Source organism: Aquila chrysaetos, chromosome Z, assembly GCF_900496995.4.
Source record: "Aquila chrysaetos chrysaetos chromosome Z, bAquChr1.4, whole genome shotgun sequence".
Taxonomy (NCBI): Eukaryota; Metazoa; Chordata; class Aves; order Accipitriformes; family Accipitridae; genus Aquila; species Aquila chrysaetos.
Window position 1 is genome coordinate 85204012 of NC_044030.1, and position 23488 is coordinate 85227499.

Below are 23488 nucleotides of genomic sequence, written 5' to 3' on the forward strand. Positions count from 1 at the left end.
GTATCTCTGTCTGACGCACATGTGCGCTGTTCCCCTTCGCTAAAGATTCTCGGCCCAATGCGACTTGGGTCCAGGCAGGGTTTCATACAGAAGAGCATGAAAGAGGGGTCTCTGGGAGCACCCACACTAAGGAGCAGCCTCTCGCACAACCCCAAAATGAGATGTTCCTGTGTTTCACCATGACAGTGGCACACTTATTAAGATACCATCTACAACACCTAGTAATCCTTTAATCTCCTTGTACTTTAATGTTGCTGACCCTAAACTCAGCTGTACAAAAAGGCTAGACCTTGCAGGACTTATTAGCCCCTTCGGTTTCCAGGGAAACATCCAGATTAAAGAGAGAGAAAAAAAAATCTCCCCACCCCCCACACTCCCCCAAGTACTAAAACTGCTGAAGATCTCAACCAGAATAGGATGGATGTTGCAGCACTCAGCAATACATACAGATGTATTTTTGGCAGCCTGAGCACAACAGGCTTGAGGAAGGTGCTGCTGTGGATGAGATGGGCGCCCACCTGCACCCAGGCACCCATCTCTGCTGGGCACCCATTAGCACCGCTCATGAAACCTGCCCCAGAGTTGAAGCCTGTAGTGCTTTTCACACCCATCACCAGTTTCTGGCAAAGGCTTGAGCATTGCTGCTTGGTTTCTCCAAGGTTTCTACCTTCTCACCTCAGGAGCAAAAGAAAAAGCATGTAAAAAACCTGCAACGAGGGTAATCCCTGTGGTATCCGATGCCCCTGGGAGGCAGGGACAAGTTGCTGCATGGAATGACTGGAATGGTGGAAACGCGCCCGACATGAGCATCATGCTCGCATCATGAGCACAAAGCATCATGTCATTAGAGAAAAGATGTTCAAAGGACAACTGGTATGACTTGGAATAGAGACTGATAGACACAGGATGGTAAATCCAGAAGGTCCAACTACAGGGCTATTTGGCAGGGAGCCCACCAAGCAGCAAAGGACAGAGTGATTCATGGTCCTACACAAACATGCCTGGTGCTTCCAAGGGACAGTGAGGTGGCATCTGTGCATCTCCTCACCCAGATTTATCACCAGGGAGGGGAAAAAAGCATCTCATCTCCAAGAGGAGCACCATCCATCCTTTATCCTCCTCAGAAAGCTGCCCTGTGCTGGAAAAGCAAATTGGGGAGGACAACAAACGCAGCCAGGGCTGACCCAGGAAAAGCCAACAGCACCATGCACTGGGTGCAGATTTCAACGCAAATGACTTTCTTTGCAAACCTGGCACATTCACATACTGCAAAGTGCCCGTGCTTGCACTGCTCTGAAAGAAGAATTGTTTTGATGAACAGCCTAATCAAGCGTGTCTCATTCCTGTTCTCCATCTTCCCATTAAGTAATATGGTGAAGATATTCCCTGCAGTATGGAAATGGTTGGCTGGCAGGGGACATGAATTACTCACCCTCCTCGGAGCATTTTCAATTTGGAGAAAGTGGCCTCTATTAATTCTTCTAAGCAACAGAGCAGATCACCCTCTAGACAATCAAGGAAACCCTACCTGCTCAGTGAAGAAAGCTGGTTTAGGTGAAATTCTTCATGAAAAATATATTTATTCTTCCTGCTACACCAGGCACCACACATGGGAAACACACCTCGGGGTGGGTACATAGCATGGCTGCTCCCTTCCCATAAACTACCCAAATTTTGCAGCTGATGTAAATGCCACTGTTAATTCCATCTGCAATCCCCCACTGTTACCCAACGTCCCACCCCATGAGCTTTTTGTGCAGGACAGAAAGCAGCTGCTCTTCCCCAGCCTCTGTCCTGCTTTGGGAATGATTTATCACTGCCTGCACACATGCCGTGAGCCTGGACTGTTCGTGCATTTGAAAGCTGCACTTGCTAAAAAACATCTACATTTAAATGAGTTTCTCATTTTTGTCTTTTAGAGCTTTTTTTGTTTTTTTAAAAAAACAGAGGAAAAAAGGGATTTACGTAAGATTACACTTAAAGAGAAAAACTAAGGCACGGAGAAAGCTGTTGCACAGCAGTCACTTATACACTCTGTGTGATTTTTCCATCGGTACCCAAGATTGAGTAGATGCCACCAGCCGCGCTCTTTCCAATTTTTTCAGCAGCAAAAACCATAAACTGATATTTCTAACATACTGCTGCTATAAAAAAAAAAAAAAAAAACCCTCATTCTGATATCACAGACTATTACAACTTTGCCAGAGAATGAAAAGAGATGAGAGGGGTCAAGGGCTTTTCTCTCAACCTACTTTAACACAAGTATTTGGGGAGTGAGCAAGCAGGAAAAAACTGGGAGTGCTAACGCCATAAAACACATTTTAAAATACTTCCTAACAAAATATGAAATGGCTCAGGCTTCTTCACACATTAATTCAAAACTTTAAACTACTGAAAAGAATAACGACATTCAAAAGCTTACAGTTTCATCTTCAAGTTTCAGATGGAGGCTTTTATCTCCCTCTTTGTAATCCTTGATAATTTCTGCTGATCTCCAAACTTCATCAGGGTCAGGAATCCAAACCCTAGTATACTGGAGAGGTGGAAAAAAAAAAAAAAAAAAAAAAGGAAAGAAAAAGCTTAAACACACAGAAACCTCAGGAAATTAAATCATAAATAAATTAATTCACCATGGATACAATCTCACACTCATTGTAAAGTCAGTACAGCTAAACCATTTATTTCAGTCCTGTGTCGTCCATCCCCCCCCCCCCCCCCCAAAATATTCTAATTTTAGATTTTGGGGTAAACTATAGACTAGAACTCTGATTTTCAATCAGACTTTCAATCAGGCTTCTCCTGGATAAGGTGTACACTGGCTTGTTATCAATCTAACCAAGTGGAGTACGGACTCAAGGTAAATGTGAAATTTAATTTTCCTGGGGGGAAAAAACCCAGCCTTCTAGAAGCTTTTATGAAATAACGGAATTCCGCCCCCCCACCCCCCCGCCAGCAGACCGTACACCAAAGCATACTTCTTTTGCACAAAACGATAGGTTGCTCCCCACAGAGCAAGCCTTAACCCAAACCCACTGCCATGGTGCTAAGCAGGCAATAGAAGACACCAAAGCCAACTTCTTCACTTGGAAGCAAAGCTGCGAACAGGCTTCAAGGTTCCAGAAAAACATTTAGATGCAACGTTTAACCTTTTTAGCATCTCCAAAGTTCAGGCCACCCTTAAACCTTTGAGAGAAAATCCCAAAAATGGACCCGCACAGCCCAGGCAACATGTCCATAAAGGGACAAAATCCAAGAGCAAGGAGCACTGCTCACGCATAATGAGATTATGGCGTTACTCAGAGCCACAACACCTCTTGCTAATGAGATTTAATTTGCTTTTATGATGCAGAGATAGATACTCTGCCCAGGCTGCGTAAAAGCATCTCCTGTGCCAAACAAGTAACTGTCACTGTGCTGAGACCTCCAGTACTTGCTCTCAGGAGTTGGGACAAATGCATTGCCAGTAACGCTGCAACCTCCATACACGGGTTTCCCTCACCCTCTACGTCCACCTTTCTTTTTGCCAGAGAAGGTATCAGTTTCCCTGCTCATGGGGCTGCCAGGGCAAGGTCCTGAGAATGAAGAATCCAAAATTGCTCCATCTCTGCAGAGAGTCACCTTGAGTCAAGCTTTTGTTGCTGGACATGGACCCATAAAGCTAGCCTGATGCTGGACACTGCCAGCCAACAGAGTCAACAGGAACCTTTCAACTATCACTTATTTATTGGCATTTTTGGGGTCATGTCTCCCTTAACTCTTCCTGTTAATTGAAATAAGAGCTATATAAACTTATTCTTACACAAACACAAGGGGTTGGGGGGAAATCCCAGCAAACCCAAGCAACACCAGCACTGGAGCACCAAAGATGGTTTTGGCCCTCATCTTAAAACCAAATCTCCAGCACACGATGGCCAAATAACACTCATAGTGACCCAAGAGTTAAAGCAGCAGCAGCAGCCATCTAACAGCCTGCTCTGCAGCTGAAGAGCCATAGATTTTTGTATGTATCGCCCGTAATTATTTTTAGAGCTGCTCAATAGCTAGCAATACAACACAAATGTATTGCCAGAAAAGCAGTTTTATCAGGGAGGGGGGAAAAAATTAAATAAATAAACTTTTCTCAGCACACCACCTCTAGCACCCCACAAGCCTTCAGTGCTTTCCCTGCCATGAGGAAGGGGCCGGTTCGGGACCCCCAGCCCAATCTCCCCGTCCCCTCCAGCAAGCAGCATTGCAAGAGATGAAACATCCCTGCGGCATGGCCAGGAACCCCATCTTTCGCTGGACCGTGAAAGAAGGAGTAGGTGCAGCTGGCGAGATGGCGATGCATCACTCAGCTTTCCTCATCCCCACACCTCGCCCCAGTTTCTCCAGGCTCCAACACTACGGGAAGAGCTTTACGGACCATTGCTGTGGCTCTTGCCACCCCCACAAAGCGCCTTGCCTGCCTTTTCATCCCCACTGCCACAGTTTCATCCAGTGCCAGCTCTCTCCTGGCAGAAGAGAGATCAAACATGCTCTAGAAACGCCCGAAATAGCCGGGGATCAGGATGTACCTGGCTCAAGGCAGCCTCAAAAACAAGATGTTGCTGGTCTTGGCTGGAGTCCTGCAAACTCTCCACCTGCGCTTGGGGCTGGGCTGAGCCATGGACCTGCCTGGACAGATGGATGCAGAGAGGGGCACGTTGACCCCAAAGAAACCCAAAAACCACAGTGGTGCTTGTGCACGCTTTGGTGGATGAAATCTGAGTCCACCTCCAGCAGCAGTACGAGGTCACATCAGCCCCTCTCAGCAAGTCATCGTCAACCATGGCCAGAAGCCACCCAACACCTGGGCGAGATGTGAGGCTCTGCACCACTGAACCGCTGCTGGAGGGCAGCAGCTCTCAGCATCCACCGCCCAGGGATGGACTTAGAACCTGGTGGTGAAAGACTTCCCATCAGCCACCCAAAAAAATACAGATTTTTAATTAAAAAACCTGATTATCCAAGACTCTGTGTATACACACACGTGCAAAGGATCATACAATACAGAAGGCAAGAAGACATAGGTGTCTGCAAGGTCTCAGAAGCCCTGGGGGTAACTCATTCCCCAGCTGGGAGATCCCAAATGTGATTGCTACTCCAGCACAAGCACTCCCCGCACCAAGTGCTTCCCATCCTGCTAAATAGCTGCGGGCTGTTAGAATAGGCTGCTATGAATGTATTTCCCCAAGCAGCTATAATGCTGTCCTCTCATGCGTGCATGTACACACACATCCAAAAAGGGGACCACCATTTTTTTTCTTGTGCATTTTCACCATCCTCCCCTCCTTCCTGCGCTCCAGCAGAGACACAAACCCTCCAGGCAGGGCAGGCTGCTACATAAACCCACATCCAACTCTTCCCTTTCATCCATAAATCCCAAATATGTCAAACCATACAGCGCTGAAATAAAAGCACTTTGTCATTCTTAGATCTTTACAAGGCGAGCTTTAATTAAAACCTGACAAGGCTTGGAGGCAGCCTGTGGTGGGGGCACATTGGAGCACCACACTCATGTTGCCTGCCTTCCCTGCCTCCAACTTCTGCAACCCTCTTCCTCCAAAGCAGGTTCACATGCCACACGTTTGCCAATTAAATTCATATAGATGAGAGCCACCAGGTCACCAAAACCATGCCTCCAAGCAGGTACCCACCTGGGCAGGACGAGAGCATCTCTGTGAACCTCTACTTCCATAATCTCACCTCTAGCATTCCACTTTATATGGCACGTCCTGACTTTGTTAGCTTTAACAACCTCTTGATCTTCTGGAGGAGCTTGTTATAAAGGGAAAGGGCAGGCGGGTCTATCTCAAAGCACTGGGAGCAGAGGATTAGCCTGACTTCAGGCTCAGGAGACACAACCCTGGGCAGATCACTTAACCTCCCAACATTCCAGTGTCTCCATCGAGGAGGACAGAAAGAAAAGCATTTCTTTAATCCTCGAGGACGCCTTTGAATGATGTGTTAGCATTAATTGGAAATAGCTCCACACGCTCAGCCTCTCAAGAAAAAAATTAAATTAAAAAAAAAATCTGTTTTGTTTTGTTTTTTGAACCAGATTCTCAATAAAACCAAAGTGATTTGGTGCTCTCGAAGCTTCTTGCATTATTCCACCCAGCTTAAGCAGAAGCTTAATAAATTCAATCCCCACCTTCTGATTTGATTTAGATTTTAGCAGGCTGCCGCTGCAGATGCAGATTAAAACCAACATTAAATTAGAAGAGGCAGGTTTTGTTTTGCTGTTTGAAAGCCCTCGATGCCAGCCAAACGCTCTCCCAGTGAACTCCAGGTGATGTATTCAGTGGATGCTCCAGCACAGCGAGAAGCGATGCTGGTCTGCACAGGAGTTACACCGACAGCGTGGACAGAGTACAATCTTTCATTAATTTAAGGAAAGAGTATAATTTTCCATTAAATTAAGAAAAAAAAATGCTTAAAAATTAGCTATATTAGTCTGGGCTGTTTGGTGGTTGCAACAGTCTTCATGGCAAGCTAGAAGTCAGCAAATCCATCTTTATTATTACTGGTTTTTAATCCCCCAAGTTATTTCAGAAATGGCAATACTCACAGCTGACCCTGGGAAGTTTTCATTGCTCCTGGGTCAAGAGCACCTTTCCAGGGGCATCCTTCCAATGGGACTACAGCCAGAGGGAGGGCACAGCAGAAAACCCACAATACCCCCAATACAATAACACGAACCACCTAGCAACTAGGAATTCAGTAATGAAGATTAAGATATAGTATCTAATATCCAAGGTTCTTCCACACAGGTTAAGAAAAACTTACAAAAAGACTTTAGCAGAAACCAGAGACAGTGACGTGCACCTTTGAAAAATCAAAGGTGAACACACAAACGTCACCTAAGAACAAGGTGGAGATTGGGACAAATATCTGTATATTTTTCTTCATAAAGCAAGCACACTTCTACTATTCCCCCTTTACAGGGGGCTTATTGCCAACCTCGTTCATATTGTTCAAAGAAATAACATGGTCCAGTATTACTGGATGTTCTTGAAGAGGACAAAAACACATACGAGTGAAAAAACAGCACGAGCTTCAGTCCTGGCTTCCCCAGGAATATTTACATTTATAGATACAGCATGTGAATGGTTAAGCAGCTTACTTTGAAACAGTCCAATAACTACCCTTCAGCTCTCACAAGCCATCTATTAGTAAAATTAAAGCTTTCCCAAACTTTGCTTTTCCCAAGTAAAAAGAGCAAAATAAAAACTCTACCTTAAATTAAAAGAGGTCATACCAGACAGCACAATTCAGGGTTTGGATGTCATTTTTTCCCTGTCATTTCTTTTCCCTATTTTTTTTAAACCACTATTACAGATAACTCCACAGAGATACTTTAAAGAGACTCTTGCAGAAAAAAAACAGAGGAGACTCCTTGCAGCCACTGTGCATGGATGCTAACAGCATCCCCTTCCAGATCTGCACTAAAGCAAACAAACTTCTCTTCATTAATTTGCACTGGGTGCGCAGTCGTGGGCTGAACTGGGGTCACTGCTGTATTTTTGCAAATCCACTGGCATTATGCCTACCACAGCAGGATCCCACATACCCCGTGATTAACAGGTGGTTATTTGTGGAGTTATTTAGCCATGATAAATGTGCTTGTGCAAACCACCACGCTTGTTGGTGCTGGGAAGAGCCGCTCGATGGGTGCTGTCAGCAGGAGGGCATGGCTCCAGGGCTCTCCTGGGTGCCTTGCAGCCTTAAATTCCGTTCTGCCCCACTTGGCAGTGACTCAGGAGAAAAATCTGCTTTGCCCGTGACGCAGCAAGGCACAGGCGAGGTGCTTCGGCAGCAGGGCAAAAACCTCTCTGTTAAGGGACTTGTGGATCATTAACTTTTGTATTATTATTTACAATATTGAACATCAGGGCAGATGGCAAACTATAATCCTCCCTTTCCCATCCTCCGAACGAGATTTTCATCCCAGGAGTGATTTCTCCCCTGCCCGACAGACAAGCAAAGCCCATATTTAGGTCAGAGCTCCTCAAGCTGTGCCATGACTCCGGGACCTACTAACCCCTGCATCTCACCCCAGGCTGCCTTCTCCATTTGCTGCCGGGTACCACTGGCTGGCAAACCCTCACAAGGGTCCCAAAGGGATGGCAGAGGATTTCACTGCTTGGTACAGAGCAGGCAGGGATGCTCCAGTGTTACACACCTCTCCACTGCCCAATTTCTGCAGCGCCGGTACCCCATGTTGGGACACCGTGCAAAAGCCCAGCATCCCCAGCCTGGCCAGAGAGTATCCAACTGTAGCAAGGACCTCTAATAGGAAAAGACCCACTTCTTTCTCACCGTAAAAACCCAAAAAGGCTGAAAGAAGAGGTCATGGCTGGGGAAAAAAAAAAAATAAAAAAAATAAAAAAATAAAAAAAAAAAATCAACATTTCAACACACAGCAAGGGACACACAACCCCAATATCATGCTCAAGGGGTGGGGGGGCGGGAAAAAGTGTTTTACTTGTTAAAAAACACAAAAGCATCATTTTGAGCTACAGAACACAAATGTAAACTTGCTGAGAGCATTAAACGCAAAGGGAAAGACAGTGGCACACTGCAGAAGCATCTCTAATTCCTCAACATGAGAACAAGCAATTTGTGCGTTTCCCAGGGCTGATAAAAATGCACAAACCCTAACAGCTGAGCCAAGGCAGATGAGCATAATCTACACCGTGCCTCACATTCCCCATCCTCCTCATGCTATCAGCACAGAGACGGACCCAGGGAAAGCACACAAATGCACACCCAGACCATGCCCCATCAAGGCAGGGCTCCTAAATTTTGGGGAGCATCTCTGTTCATCCCAGAGCATTGCAGGGGTCGCTGGACTTGAGCTAGCAAAGCACGTGCTTTGCTGATGCCTCCTGGGTACGGGGATATTTTCGTCCCCCCGCCGAAGAGCTGTCATGCTGATGGATGGCTCCACGTCTCCCACCAGCACTAAATCTGCTCTGTTTCTCTTTGCTGAATTTTATTGCCCTGCCCAAATTAACTCAGATGATGATTTGCATAAAGTGTCACAGCAGCTGAGCAGTACTCAGCTGCTTGGACAAGCAGTGTCTGCAGCATTTATCCACTGTCTCATTAGCAGCATTTCTAATGAAGGGGCATTTAAAAGGCTTCAGTTCATCATTGCACTGGCTTCATATCACCAGCGGCAGAGGTAAAACCAGCACTGAGCAGAGCGGGGCTGCAAGCGAGCCCCGACACCAGGATAGAAATACTGGGGGTGCGCTTGAAGGCTTTAATTAAACATGATTTCCAGGACTAATCAATAGTCTCACATGTAACTAACAGCCAACTCGCATCTTCCAATCCTCTCCCCTACCATTTCGTCCACAGCATCTCAGCAGCGCTTGTTACTGCAGGCTTAATTAAGACTGACGGGTTCAGCGCCAAGGTCTCAGGCGCACAGGCAGCCTTACTCTCACTGCAGCAATGGGCTGAAATGCAAAATCCCTCTTGCAGTAAGTCACTAGATTCTGCAAAACCAGGTAGAGCCCCAGGTGCTTTGAGACAGCGCAAACAATTCGGTCTTAATTTTGGGGGAAAAGCAGTCCCTCCTGGGCTGGGGAGCGATCCCATTGTAGGCTGTGAGACCAGGATTTGCTCTGGGCAGTGCAACAACTTTTTTATTTTTACTTTGTTCCTCTACTCTTTAAGAAACAACAAAACCAAACCTCTCTGCCAGGGTCGACAAGACTTCACCTGCAGAGGATGTGCATTACTGTCTGCATCGTCACTAATGAACCATCTCACAGCACCCCGAGATGTTACAGGAGGAGAGTTGTGCCTGTTCAAATTGGAGCTGGCAGCACTTGGGGTCTCGCTGCCCATCTCGTTCTGCAGCGGTGCCTTTCCAGCCTCGCATCAGGCTGAGCACAGGAGCCCTTCGCCTTTGGTTGCTCTGAAGCAGCGCTAGCAAAGGGTGAGAGCTGGCGGCGGGACAGACAGGCTGCTGCCTGCTGCAAGGATGCAGCCAGGAGCCTGATGAAATCACGGCGTACAAGGCAGGGCTGCCCCTCTGGATGTCTACGCCTGGTTTTAAAGCACGTGCTCCACTGGAGGGTTTGCTACAAAACCTGGCAAAGCCCCTCCAAAACTTAATATTCACCAGCATTAGAGAGCTGCACCAAGAGACACCAGCCACGGGCCTGCTGGGTGGGAGACCTCTCCCCAGGTCCTATCCCCCACTGAGCGCCAGGAGTAGGGGATCACCATCCCAATGAGCCACAGCAAGCACCAAATTTTTCTTCTATCAGACCTGGCTCACTCAGCTCTACAAGATGCTCACCATTTGCTCTACAAGACGCCTACCGTCACCATCCAGCGACCACAATGCCAGAAAGAGGGATGCTCTGCAAATCCCCTAAATCACTGCAGAGTCCCTGGGGAGGCACAGAAAACCTGGTGCTAAAGCCAACACAGATAATCATACACTTGACTTGCAGCTACTCCTGGAAGAGCTGCAGGCACCAGGGCAGCAGCAGTTTGGAGCAGGAGGCTCAACAACCCCTTCCCAAACATCTCCCCTGGGTCCGGCACCCACGAGATGCTCACAGCCACATTCCAGCACCACCCACCCGACACAGCTCCTCTGGTCCTCATTACCTTTCTACCAAGTCATTGATTAAAAAATTGCCACGTTGCACAGGATCAAGAAAAAAAATCTTTGATCCGGTGTCTAAGGGGAATCAGGATGAGGCCCATGGTCCTAACTCAGCCATGCAGCCAGCTTTTTCTATTCCAGTAACAGTTACTGGGGTTTTACAGACTTGGTTTTTTTACCTTTTTAACTCAAAACCCCATGCAGGGGTCAAGCGTCTCCATAGCATGACTTTTACCAAACAGCCTGTCATACTGCGGAAGTTAAATCCTTCCAGGCTACTTTCTGCAAATCCCTGTTGATTGGCATTAATTACCCTTCTCTCACCTAATTCTCAATTAATCAAAACTTCAAGCAGTGCTGTGGTGTAATCTTGTCTTCGCCCGTCCTGTTTTCCATCTGAATTCCACATAAGCACCTTGATGAACAGGCTGGATTCAAAAGATGCTCAATATACACCATATACATTTGATTATTAATAAAGCAGTTAAAAATGGCTTTTCACCCCAGGTTTTCCTCTACCTATAATGTAGCCTCATGATGCTTTAGGGAAACTCCTAAGCATGTTCCTTCCCCAGCACAGTGACCACCCTTCATTAAATGATTTTATATTAAAATGATCCTGGGAGGAGCTGGGCTTAACAGCACAGGGCAGCCCGGGCCACGGAACGCAGCCAGGGGACACCAGGAATTTCAGCCAGAAAAGTTAAAAACGGCAGCCACTTCTAGGCTGTAATTGCAGGAACACACGTGGCATTCACAGTGTCCCAAGCACCTTCTGAAATTCAGGGTATACACCACTTCACCCCTCGCCTGCCGCTCCAGCGCTCAGCCATCCTCCCCGCCAGGCACTGTTATACCCAGACAGCACCACCAAAATCTACCTTTAATTGCAGGGCAACCTCTCCACCAGACTGGATTTTCAACCTTACTATAAAGAAGTAATTGGATTAATCAACCTGTATAGTTATCCCTCACCTCTCCAGAACTCACACATTAAAAACCCTCTTGGAGGATCACTCCATGCATGCTTAATTCAAAGGGGTTTGGACCTATAGTTGTATTTATGGGGCATTTCTCCAGCCCCTTCTAACCAGAGGGGTGTGCTAGAAAGGACCCCAGGCCACCCTTGCATCTTTTTCATTGCTAAGCAACTGAAGAAAAACGAACTGATTACCAAGGATTTAAGTAAGCAACGTTTTACTGGTTATAATTAAAAAATTCTAGCAATGAGGTTTGTTAGCAGGAGACATGCAATGCCTGGAGACTGGCACCAGTGGTCAAGAGGCAAAGCTGGAATAAATAAGTTTTAATTAAATATCTGAAGTGGTGAATAAATATTCATACACCTCCATTTGCTTAGGAATGGGGGACAGAGAAAGGGTCTCCTGGAGGGAAGGACTGCTCTTGCATTTTCATTGCATTGCAGTAATTTCCAGGTCTTTGGCAATGTGACTTGTGCCCAGCTCTGCTTCCCTCACGACTGTCCATGTGCCAGACCTCAGATGTGCACTTGTATGATGAGCTACTCTATATTACTGTATATATTTTGCCTCTTCTCCCCAGTGAGACAAAGAAAATAGGCAAGATTTTGCAATCACTAAACTGAAATTGGTTCAAAAAACATCTCCAAGGAAACTCACATAAAAGGTGGTTTCCCTTTTAACATAAAATGGACAGTACAGCACAGGTAGGCAGTCAGCTACATTTTCCTGCTTATTTCCTTATAACTTCAGCTGTCTAGCTAAAATACTGAGATTTTGGCTTTCCAGATCTTCCAGCACTGATATCCTGCAGCCTCTTATTTATATCACACAGCAGCTCCCTGGAAAACCATCCCCTAAATCCCATATACAATTTCCTCTAATAAAGATAGGGGAGACAGAAGCTTAAATATGGAAGGATGCAGGAAAAAACACCTCCATCAACCCCTGAATTTTGAATCACAGGAGGAGATTTGGGAGGCGATGCAGTTAGCAAAACAGTGTTGTGTTCTGCAGGAAGGGCTCAATGAAGGAGATCAAAATGCAGAAGACTGCCCAAGTAAAGGAAGGATTGCAAGAAGGGTAATTGCACCCACTTAAAATAAAAAGTAAAATAAAATATAAAAATAACCACACCACCAAATGCAGCTTTTCTAGCTTTCACCACCTGGTTTGAATTTCCCCCAACTTGACAACATCCACCGTGCATTAGGCAAATCCAAGGTTATCTCTTCCCCTTGGAAGGGCGGATGCCCCAGCAGCACACAAACAACACACTCCCACGCAGATCAAACACGGCTCTCATGAAACATCGAAACATCCACACAGCAAAACACCCCAAACAGAAGGTGAAAATAAAAAGAAATTTTAGAAAAAAAAGCTATCGCAGCCACCGGGTGCTGCTTCTTCCTTCCCATCCCCACAACACAGCCGCTCTGTTGCACATCTCTTGGATTGACGCACAGGACAACATCCATATCCCAACAGCAGACTTATTTACTCATTTAAGCATCCCTCCCTGTGTCACAGGAGCATTTCTTTACTCCCCCCCAAGCAGTTACAAGCTACCTCTGGGCACAGGCAGCAGGTCAGAGTTTCAATGCAGGCAAGGCTCAGCTCCAGATCTTCCCATCATCACCAGCAGCGCTGCATCATCCCAGGGACATCCCAGCTACAGGATTTCCATCCCACTACACATCCATCAGCTCAGGTGCAAGGGGGTTTGCTCCAAGACCGGGAAACCCAGTTCCCGTCCGAGAGATGTGTTTCACTTCGGGAAGGACATGCATTTATGGTCATGCTTTGGCCAATGCCACTTGCCTTGAAGCCACCAGGTCCCACAAGCACAGCTTCAGGAATACAACCCGTTTCAAGCAAAAACTACTTAAACCCACTCCTACCACCCAAAGTGAGGGAAAAAAAGGATTGTTAATTAGAAAAGCAGCAGACCAAATGAAAATATACCCCAAAGTTACAGTGGTTAAGAGTGCATGAAGACAACTCCTAAGAAATGGAGAGTGGCTCACTCGAGTTAGGGCAAAACTGTAACTGAAATCCACCTCTACCAAACATTGCATTGCAACCTTTTTCTCTCCTCTAGGGAATGACTTCATGTTTCGCTAGGTAGGTGACTAAAACAAGGAAAAAAAAAAATTAAATTGAAGAAACATTATGTTATCCCAGTTTATTCTGCTGTGAAAGCGAAGCTTTTGCAAAATGTGCTGCTAGTTCCCAGCTCATAACGTACAAGCCCAAAAGTTTCTGCCCTTTCTGACAAAATATTCAGTCTCAAGACCCGAGTTCCTACAAACCCCACGCACCAGTGGCCGGATGGGGACACCTGAACTTGTGCTGCTCCCTTCAGCCACCACCACGGGCAAACTGGTGCACATGAAGCCCCAGATAACCTACAGCATCACTCCCATTATGGGTTTGTCCCACAGGACTTCCAAAGGCATCGAAGGGGGAATTAGTGGCTGTGCACAACCATGCTCGCAGCAGTGATTTAGGACCCTGCTCAGAAGGGGATGTGACCTACAAAAAGCAGAGAGATGCTGAAGCAACACATGTCCCTTCATAGCTGCTCTTTCTTCCAGCTGCCCACCCTTTCATCTCCCCCTTGGGCTAAAAGGTCTCTTCCCCTGTCCCACACTATGGAGAAACAGCAGTCTGCTGCAAACTTTCAAAAAGGTATTTTTAGGTCCTTTCTTAAGAAAAAAAAAAAAAAAAAAAAAAATCCCTGTTTGGATCACCACATCTGGCCATCATTTATAGCCATTTATAGTCTGGCCATCACCCAACCTGTGAAGCACATATTAATGGGTCAGTCCTGGGAAATGCCAAATTGCACAGATTGTTGGGGCTGCCCACATGTGGTGGGAAGTCAGTGGTCGTGGGGGGAAAGGCACTATCCTCCCCACTGCCACAGCACCCAAACATCTCTAGCCTCCTCAGACCTCACGTGCAGATCAGCAGAGACCTGTCTGCCTAATAGTTGGCATGCAATGAGTCCAAATTTGAATTTTAGGAAGCATTTCCAAAGTCTTTAGCATCCCCGCCCTGACAATAACCACTTAATAAGATGCATTTCAAGTTCCACAGCAATTAGTCCTTGAAATCCTATTGCCTTTCGCAGCATGGTGCGTCCACAGCAGCTCTCTCCCAGCAGCAAATGGGAAAACAGGCTGCTGCAAGCCAAACGGCTGTCAGCTCAATGGGTTGCAAGAAAAGAGATCATGCTTATCCACCTCCTCCTCAACAGCAACATTAAATTTACAGAAAACATTCAATGTTATGTTCTTCACAGGCGTTTCTTGTTAAGCCATTGCTGGTGAGGTGCCCATCAGCATCTTCAAGTGCACGCCATGGTCGAAATCTGGACAGAAGTGAAAGATTTGCTGGATGAAGGCCCCTCATCCCATAGGAAGTCTCAACATAAATGCATACATTCAATGGTTAAGTCAGAAGCAGTCATACTAACATAAATAAAACCTCAAGCAACATTCAGGGCACGCAACATGATGCAGTAGGCTGCAATGTTTCTTTCCCCAGTCTATGAAATCTCTTGCGCATATTCTTAGTAGGAGTTTTCTTCAACTGCCTAAAACTCAAGTTTTGAAGCTCTATTCTCCCATGTACCTGGTGCTAAATGCTGCACAAGCTCTGGAGCCTTAAGCAAATGCCAGGGCAGGAGCTGGCCTTGCAGGGGACTTGGTGGTGTTTGAAAGCACACGATGGCACCAGACAAGGGCCCGCAGCTCCGCATGCTTCAGCAGCACGGCCAGCACCGGAGAGGTGCTCAGGAGAGATCCCATCAAGACATGATATACTTTTGGTGCCCATAAATAAATGAAATACAGGTCCTTTTTGGACGGACCAGCAGACAGTGCTCTTCCATATATGCTGAGCATAAACAACTCCATTCTTGGACAATTACAGTCAATCAGTAATTTGGATTAAAGAGATGCTGCCGCTGTTATCCACAAGCCAAACGTGACCCACAGAGCTGAATTCCCAGAGCTTAAGAAACAGAGTGAAAACTCCCACAGCAACCTTAGCCCTGCTTCACACCACAATTGCAAAGGTTCAAGATATTTTAACCTTCAACTTGGACAGTTAAAGGCACTTTTTAACTTACTTCCCCAAATCAAGCCAGTTTTTCAGACACAGAACCGCAGGCACCTCTTGCCTGTAGAAGCATCCCGTGCCATGATCCACCACCCAGCCTACTGAGAAGCGAATTTCTGGTTTTTATGAACAAGCATCACCACGGGATTAAACTGAAATCCTTGATATGAACTTCAGTTATTCTCCATACATGACAAAACTGCCTGGAGGACTGAAAAGGGTTCCCCCATCCCAGCTGGGTGCAGCTGGGGAGACAAGAGTCACTTCCGTGTGATGCAAGTGATAGAAAGAAGTCATGCTTTCCTAGGCGACATCAGAAATAACCAAAGTATTATTGCGCTTTGAGCACAATTATAAGCCTTTACTTAAGCAATAGGTATTTAACATGGAATTTCAACTAAACTCAGGGCAGTCTTTAAGTAGCAATTCTGAGAAAAAGGGGGTTTGTTGTGGGGTTTTTTTGTTTGTTTGTTTGTTTTTATAAAATGAAGCCACAAGAGTAGGAATCAGAATTTGGAGTGCATTTTTCATCAGCTTACCATGTCAGAAGAGCCATAATTCAAGCTTTCAGCTTTTCAGGCCCACCTCAGGAGGGCAGGCAGAGCTTGGGGACAACCACAGGGATGGTGGCCTCACTGAGGCAGCACCAGGAACCCAACTGCAGAGTTACTCAAAACTCAGCTAAACAGATGAAAGTGGGTTTCCATCACATCCCAAACCTCTCCACTTGGATCAACTACCTCTTCCCCCTAAAAGCACAGAGGTATTGCCAATACCTATTTCCCCAGAAATTTTAGAATATCAGATGCAAGTCTCAAGTTACCCTAAGGCAACTTAGGTTAGGGTTAAGTCTCAAGTTAATATGTTATTATTAGAACATAATTCATTAAAATAAGGCATAGCAACTCAGGCATGGGATGTTTAAGGAATAAAATAACCTCAAACTACTGACTCAATAAATATAACAGTCACTGAGATGCATTTTTGATCAGAGAAGTCATGCCCTTGCCTCTGTTCCTCCCAGGATATTGAGATGAGCAGTGCATAGGTGCCTTCCAAACTTAAGACTATGCTCATCCTCTTCACCTCCTTCACCCACCAACCAAGCAGACTGCCAAATACCAACCAGTGTTTGCCACCATTTCAGTTTTCCTCCTCACTGCAGCACCTCTCGCCCTGCTGCTCCCCGATAAGCCAGCTCTCCCTGCAAGGATAGCGGTGAGCCCTTATCAGAACATTATTAAAGCTACTGTGGAAGCACAGGCTCCCTGTTCTCAGCTACGGTAGAGATAAGACCCACTTTCTGTAAACAAATGGTGTATTCAGAAATACTTTAGTAAGAGCAGAGACTCAAATGAGAGAGGAACAGGTCCTATCAGAGCATCAGCGAGAAGGATTCAACAGGAGAAATGCAAATATTTGCTTTCCCCTCCTCTGCTCTGTCCTCCCTGTATTGTATTTGCAAAACTGGGTCACTTTCGTATGCAAAGCTAAACGATGACCCCAGCATTAACTGCAACACACTGGAAAGCCACATACAAAGCAACCCTGCAGAGCAAAACAAGCCCAGCCCAACATCCAAAGGACCTGCTGGTCACCTCCTGTTGCTTTTCCTTGATGCTTTCAATCATTCCCTTACACAGGTGGTGCAGGAGTTGCCATATTTCCATGCTCTCTCCATTGCTGGCATTTCCAGCCATGGGAAAGTAGATCTGAGCTCCAGCCTAATGCATTTTGGAGAAGCCATCTCAGCCAAAACCCAACGCTGCCCAAATCTTTGCAAGGTCTGCAAAGACAGCGCTTGATGGCCACAGCGATACACAAGCAAGGGACAGTGTGGCTGTCGCAAATGGGCACAGCACAGCCATGAACCGAACTCGTTTTGGCTGCCAGCACTGATGTCCCAGTGAAAAACCCCGAGGAACTGGTTTTCACAACAGCTCTTTTCATAGGAAAGCAGCTTAACCTGTTTAAAGAGGATTTTCACCTGTTCTCAGAGGTTTCCCCTCCATCGGCTACCAGCAAAGCACAGTCAAAAGCCTGGGCTTCATTTGACAGGAAACAACCAGACTAGACAGAAAGAAGAAATGTTTTACGATGAGGGTGGTGAGACACTGGCACAGGTTTTCCAGAGAGGTGGTAGATGCCCCATCCCTGGGAACATTCTAGGTCAGGTTGGACGGGGCTCTGAGCAACCTGATCTAGTGGAAGATGTCCCTGCTCACTGCAGGGGTTTGGACCAGATGACCTTTAGACATCCCTTCCAACAAAAACCATTCCGTGATTCTGTGATAAGCAGACTTCAGCATCCCAACTGCCTGTTTCCAGCCACAAACGTCAGCTAGGAAAGCTCACAAGCTGGGATTTTCCCGCTCCTCTGACACTTCCAAACTCCCTTCAGGATTTACATGCACAGGAGAAAGCCCACATCTCGTTTTGCACTGACACTGGGGAAAACAAGTAGCAAAACTCTCCCCATCAAGAAATAAAAGGATAGGGGCTGCTCTAGTAGCTAGACAGACTACTGCAGTTAAATTTTATTACCAGTCCTAACGTGTGCTTTCTCACTACAGTAAATATATCCCCAGCGTCATACACTCAATCTGCAGAAATCAAATGCAAAAGACGTCCCCAGCAACTGTTAAAATACCCCAATGTGGAAGTGATGTAGAACAGAAGTAGAGAGGTCAGCAACCACTAACCCCATATAGGGGAGTTCAGGGCTCTAATTCGGGAGGCTCACGGCATCCTCATCGACAGAAGCCCTCAGCGAGGCTCTTGATTGTGGCAAGGACACTGCTCCAGTGCAAGACATCGCCACCAGCATCAACAGCATCTAATTATTGAAGGGACACTTGAATCCTGAAGAGACACATCAAGATTTCACATGTCACTTCAAGCCCACAAATATTCAAGGCTGGTTTAGTGGCTAAAGGCCACTACCATATTTTCACACCTGCCTTGGCTACCCACATTCAGTGCAATCAGGAAAGTGATTATGGGACTAAAGAGACCCTGTCCACCTCCTCACTGCATGTTTATTACCGGAGCACAAGATCTACACATGCTTCTCTGGTAGCTTCAGCTTTTCTTAAGCTCTGCCTGAAAATAAAGGGTGAAAAAAGCCAAGTCTCCATTTTTAACTGGCCTGCTTCCATAAAACAACTTAAACATCCTTAATGCAACCCAACTCAACCATCTAACATTAATCCCTTGGATTGGTGCTATGACTCCCAAGAGACTCCTCCAAGCCTGAATCACGGGCACTGGACAACCGTGTTAACGTAGCAGCCAACTTTTAAAGCAGACCTAAATTATGTACAAAACCTGTAAGTGACAAAGGTCAGTGCTGTTTATGGTGTTAAAGCAGGTAAGGCAGATGCAGCCAGGGCCTCTTCCATTTCTTGGGGTGTTTCAAAAGCAATTCAGCTTTCAAACTACGAGCCATAGTTCAGATCTGGATTCATCTCCAGCATGTACAGCTGCTGGGCTGGCTCTTTCAGGCCTTAGCCACTTCATTTTGTTCTGTCCTGACTTGCTAAATTACATATGTTTTGTGTGAGCAGGAGGAATGGAACCAAGTCCTTCCAAAACAGCCTCTTCCCTCCCAGACAAATTAACTAGATTGAAGAGTAGCCTGACTGCAGGACAGGTTTGGTCAGATCCCAGATGTATTTTAGCTCTTCCCAACTTTCCAGCTGCTTCCCAGGCACGTGAGAGTGAGCAGGCAGGCATCAGCATCACCGGTGCTTACAGAAGCAGCAAGACCACCTTCCTGCCCAACCAGGTACCATCGCTCCTGAGTCATCCAAAGATCACACAAGCTCTCAGCATCACGCATGGACTTCAATCAGGGCTTCAACATCCACTGTTAATGCTTCAGAAATTCCATTTGAGTATTTCATGGGACACAACAATAATTTGGAGTTCAGAGCCCCCACAAATACCCCAGTGACCAATTCACCAAACACCCAGAGGTACGCGCAGAGGAAATGGATTTATCTAGACAAGCACCAGGGCTATGTACCTTCCAGCTATCACTGTAACAGCATGTAAAAGCAGTGTTTACCAATAGAGATGCACCCAAAAAACTGTCAGCCTACTGGCTTCGAAGCTTAAGGGCAGAAGAATCACAAAAATCACAGAATGGTTTGGGTTGGAAGGGACCTTCAAGATCATCCAGTTCCACCCCCCCTGCCATGGGCAGGGACACCTTCCACCAGACCAGGTTGCTCCAAGCCCCATCCAACCTGGCCTTGAACACTGCCAGGGATGGGGCAGCCACAACCTCTCTAGGAAACCTGTGCCAGTGCCTCACCACCCTCACAGTGAAGAATTTCTTCCTTACATCTGATCTAAACCCACCCTCTTTCAGTTTAAAACCGTTACCCCTTGTCTGATCACTACATGCCCTTGTATACAGTCCCTCCCCATCTTTCCTGAAGCCCCCTTTAGGTACTGGCAGGCTGCTGTAAGGTCTCCCCGGAGCCTTCTCTTCTCCAGGCTGAACAACCCCAACTCTCTCAGCCTGTCCTCATAGGAGAGGTGCTCCAGCCCTCTGATCACCTTTGTGGCTGTCCTCCAGACCCATTCCAACAGGTCCATGTCCTTCTTGTGCTGAGGACCCCAGAGCTGGACGCAGTACTGCAGGTGGGGTCTCACCAGAGCGGAGCAGAGGGGCAGAATCCCCTCCCTCGACCTGCTGGTTACTCTTCTTGTGATGCAGCCCAGGATACAGTTGGCTTTCTGGGCTGTGAGCACACATTGCCAGCTCATATTCAGTTTTTCATCCACTAATAACCCCAAGTCCCTCTCTGCAAGGCTGCTCTCAATCTGCTCATTGCCCAGCCTGTATTTTTGCTTGGCATTGCTCCCACCCACGTGCAGGACCTTGCGCTTGGCCTTCAGAAGCAAGCCTTTAACCTGAGGAAGGCACTAAATTGCTTGGTAAAGACACTTGAAGCTTATTATACCATGGCTCTTAAAAGAGCAGAATTCAGGGAACTACTTAGAAAACAAGAGGGGTGTTTTTTACTGTGGAAGACACAGCAATGAAGTCCATGGCTGCAGGCAAAAATAGAGTATTAAAAACAACCTACAGGTGAAGGATCATTCAAAAGGTTGTTTTCAAAAATAACAATAAAAGGTTGAAAACTTAGATCCCCTTCCAGAAACCAGCAACAGCTCCAGCACACCCCTAGGGTGGAGTTTTTCCCCCAAAACACTGTCCATGCAGCACAGCACATCTTCCCACTTTCAGGTGGGCTCTGACTTTGCTCCATCACATTGGACATTCACACCAACATGGCAAATTGCAAGATACTGCCAGAGTTTAGCTTCAGTATGAAATTAAGACAGAAGTGTTGTTGCTATACTCTGGAAGGATTACAAAGATATATTTAATAAGGGGTTATAAAAAGTTTTAAGCAGACTAAGGTGTTTTTGCTCAGCTCTTATGGCTACATAAATAAAACCTTGCACAAAGGAATAGCCACAACAAGTTGCTTGACAGAACTTGCAGCACGGAAAATTATGCAGTTACTACTTAAAGAACGCTCTCTTTTGTTGTCTTTGAAGAAAAAGCTTATATCCTACAAATTTAAGCATCAGGTTTGGCTTTCTCACAGTTTTACAACATCATAGTGCTACACCTCCGCAATTTCTGCTGCTGTTTTGGCCGGAAGCCCCCAATAACACAGGAATAGGGATAAGATGCATATAAAGTTTGTGGTATGAAGGAAACACAGAAACCTGGCTTTACGAATTAATATTCTTCTGTCTTTATGTACTTAAGATGCACTTCATCGGGTGGACACCTTCCCGACCTGGGACATTCAAAGCAAACTCCCACATCAGGTTCCCCATCCCCATCCCATGCTGGTCACCAACAGCTGGACCAGACCCACATCACACTGGACCACAGCTCCCATCACAACACCCATCAGCCAACCCCTGTGCTCAAGGGAGCATCCCAAAGGTGATGGGCATCCGCAGCCCGGGGATAGTCATCTCTGGATAGCACAGATTTGTTGAAAACCAGTTAGGGTCAGCATTTTCTTTTTCTTAAAAAAAACAAAACAAAACAAAAACAAAACGACACACCAAAAACAAACACCACCAGAAAAAGAAAGCAAACCCATCCTGAACCTGGGAAAGGGTCAGCACAATAAAATAAAATTTTAAAATTATAAATAATTATTAATTATTTCTACCCTGTGAATGTTTCTCCCTCCCCCACGACATCGCACAACCTCTATTGTCTGAAAAGCATTTATCTGAAAGTGGGTCATGTCTCCTGGCATTACTAAATCTTCCCAAATTTCCCCTGATTAGTCAAACGCGATATCCTCTCTGACATCTGAGTGATTGAGGTAGTGTGTAATGCCATTTTTCCCCTGAATGAGCCACATCAAAGGGGGTTATAAGCTGAGAGATGGCACACCGGATAAAATAGTCGCCAACAGATTGTCCCCAAAATATCACTGAGGAAAATTAAATTGTTTTGTTGAAAGGTTTTTCTTTTAGAAACATTCAGCCTTTAGTACTGAATGTGGAGAGACAAGAAACCGCCTTCAGAATTGCTGAAAGGATAAAACCTCACTAACTCATGAGCCGCGTGGTCCAATAGTTAAAAACACTTCTGCGCACTGATGTCCCAGGGATTTTCTATCAGCCACAACATCTAGTCTGCTTTTCACACAGGGACACCGAAAACCATCACCCTGGAAATTAGTGACAGCCTAAATGCAGGTAATACCTCACAAATGATTGACTATTAAAGCAGAGTAATCTGAGACTAAAACAGAGAAAAAAAATCAGTAAACCTGCTACTCAAAAAAGAAGATACTATTTAAAATTGGGATATAACAGCAAGTAATCACTCAGGCATGATTTATATCCAAAGGGTTAAAAAAATATCATCCTTTGGAGTAGAAGGATGCCGGGAGGATGCTCAGCCAGGACGAGTGCTGCCCTGGAGACTGGAGCTGGGGCTCAGCTCCCTCCTCGCAGGAAAAGAATTGGAGTTCCTAGGCCCTTATCAGGTTGGTGATTAAATGAGATCCGGGCAAAGTTTAGTAAGTAACAGCAGGGTTTGCATTCTGCTGATTTACTTCACGTGATCTTCCAGTGCTGAAACTTTGTACTAGAGCAAAGACTGCCAGGAGACAGCACCTTTTTCAGTCAAAAAAATAAAAAAGAAATAAAAATAATATAAATAAAGACAGAAAATAGTGAAGTCTTGGAGAGTCTACAGACTTTTTGGCATTGCCAAATAGAATATTCTATTTCTGAGAATAGACTTATTTTAAAAAATATGGATTTCTGCACAACACCATTCCTTGGACAAAAAGAGGGGCCCCGGGGAGGCTGCATTTGGGCAGGATCAGCCAGTTTTCTGCCTGATGCTGGACTTTGGGATGCAAACGCCAGCACAGCAGTGCTTGGGGAGGAAAAGCCTGCTTGCAACATGCTTTTTGGGGACTGCGAGGAGTTGCACAGCCTGAAGCAGCCTCAGCCATCCCATCTTCTCCAGCATGGAGTGTCGGGTGCTGAAAGCCAAATTCAAGCAAATTTTGTTCCTAAAGATGATTTAAACCCACCTTGAGGGTTCAGCAAATGGATATTTCAGGTTTCTCAAAGCTGGGAAGCACTGCTCGCATCCACCTGGCATCATCAGGGGGATGGTCCCCATGATTCCACTCTGGGGAGGGATTTCCCCAAA

General features: G+C 46.0%; 1 protein-coding gene across 5 annotated transcripts in view; it reads right to left on the bottom strand.

The window, feature by feature from the left end:
* The window catches only part of MYO5B (myosin VB), a 171949-nt gene that overhangs the window by 121297 nt on the left and 27164 nt on the right, over positions 1 to 23488 (bottom strand). For all 5 annotated transcript variants that reach the window (XM_030005719.2, XM_030005720.2, XM_030005718.2 and 2 more), the window contains one exon: positions 2423 to 2533. In XM_030005719.2, the coding sequence (XP_029861579.1) occupies positions 2423 to 2533 (111 nt within the window). The remainder of the gene's footprint in view (positions 1 to 2422; positions 2534 to 23488) is intronic.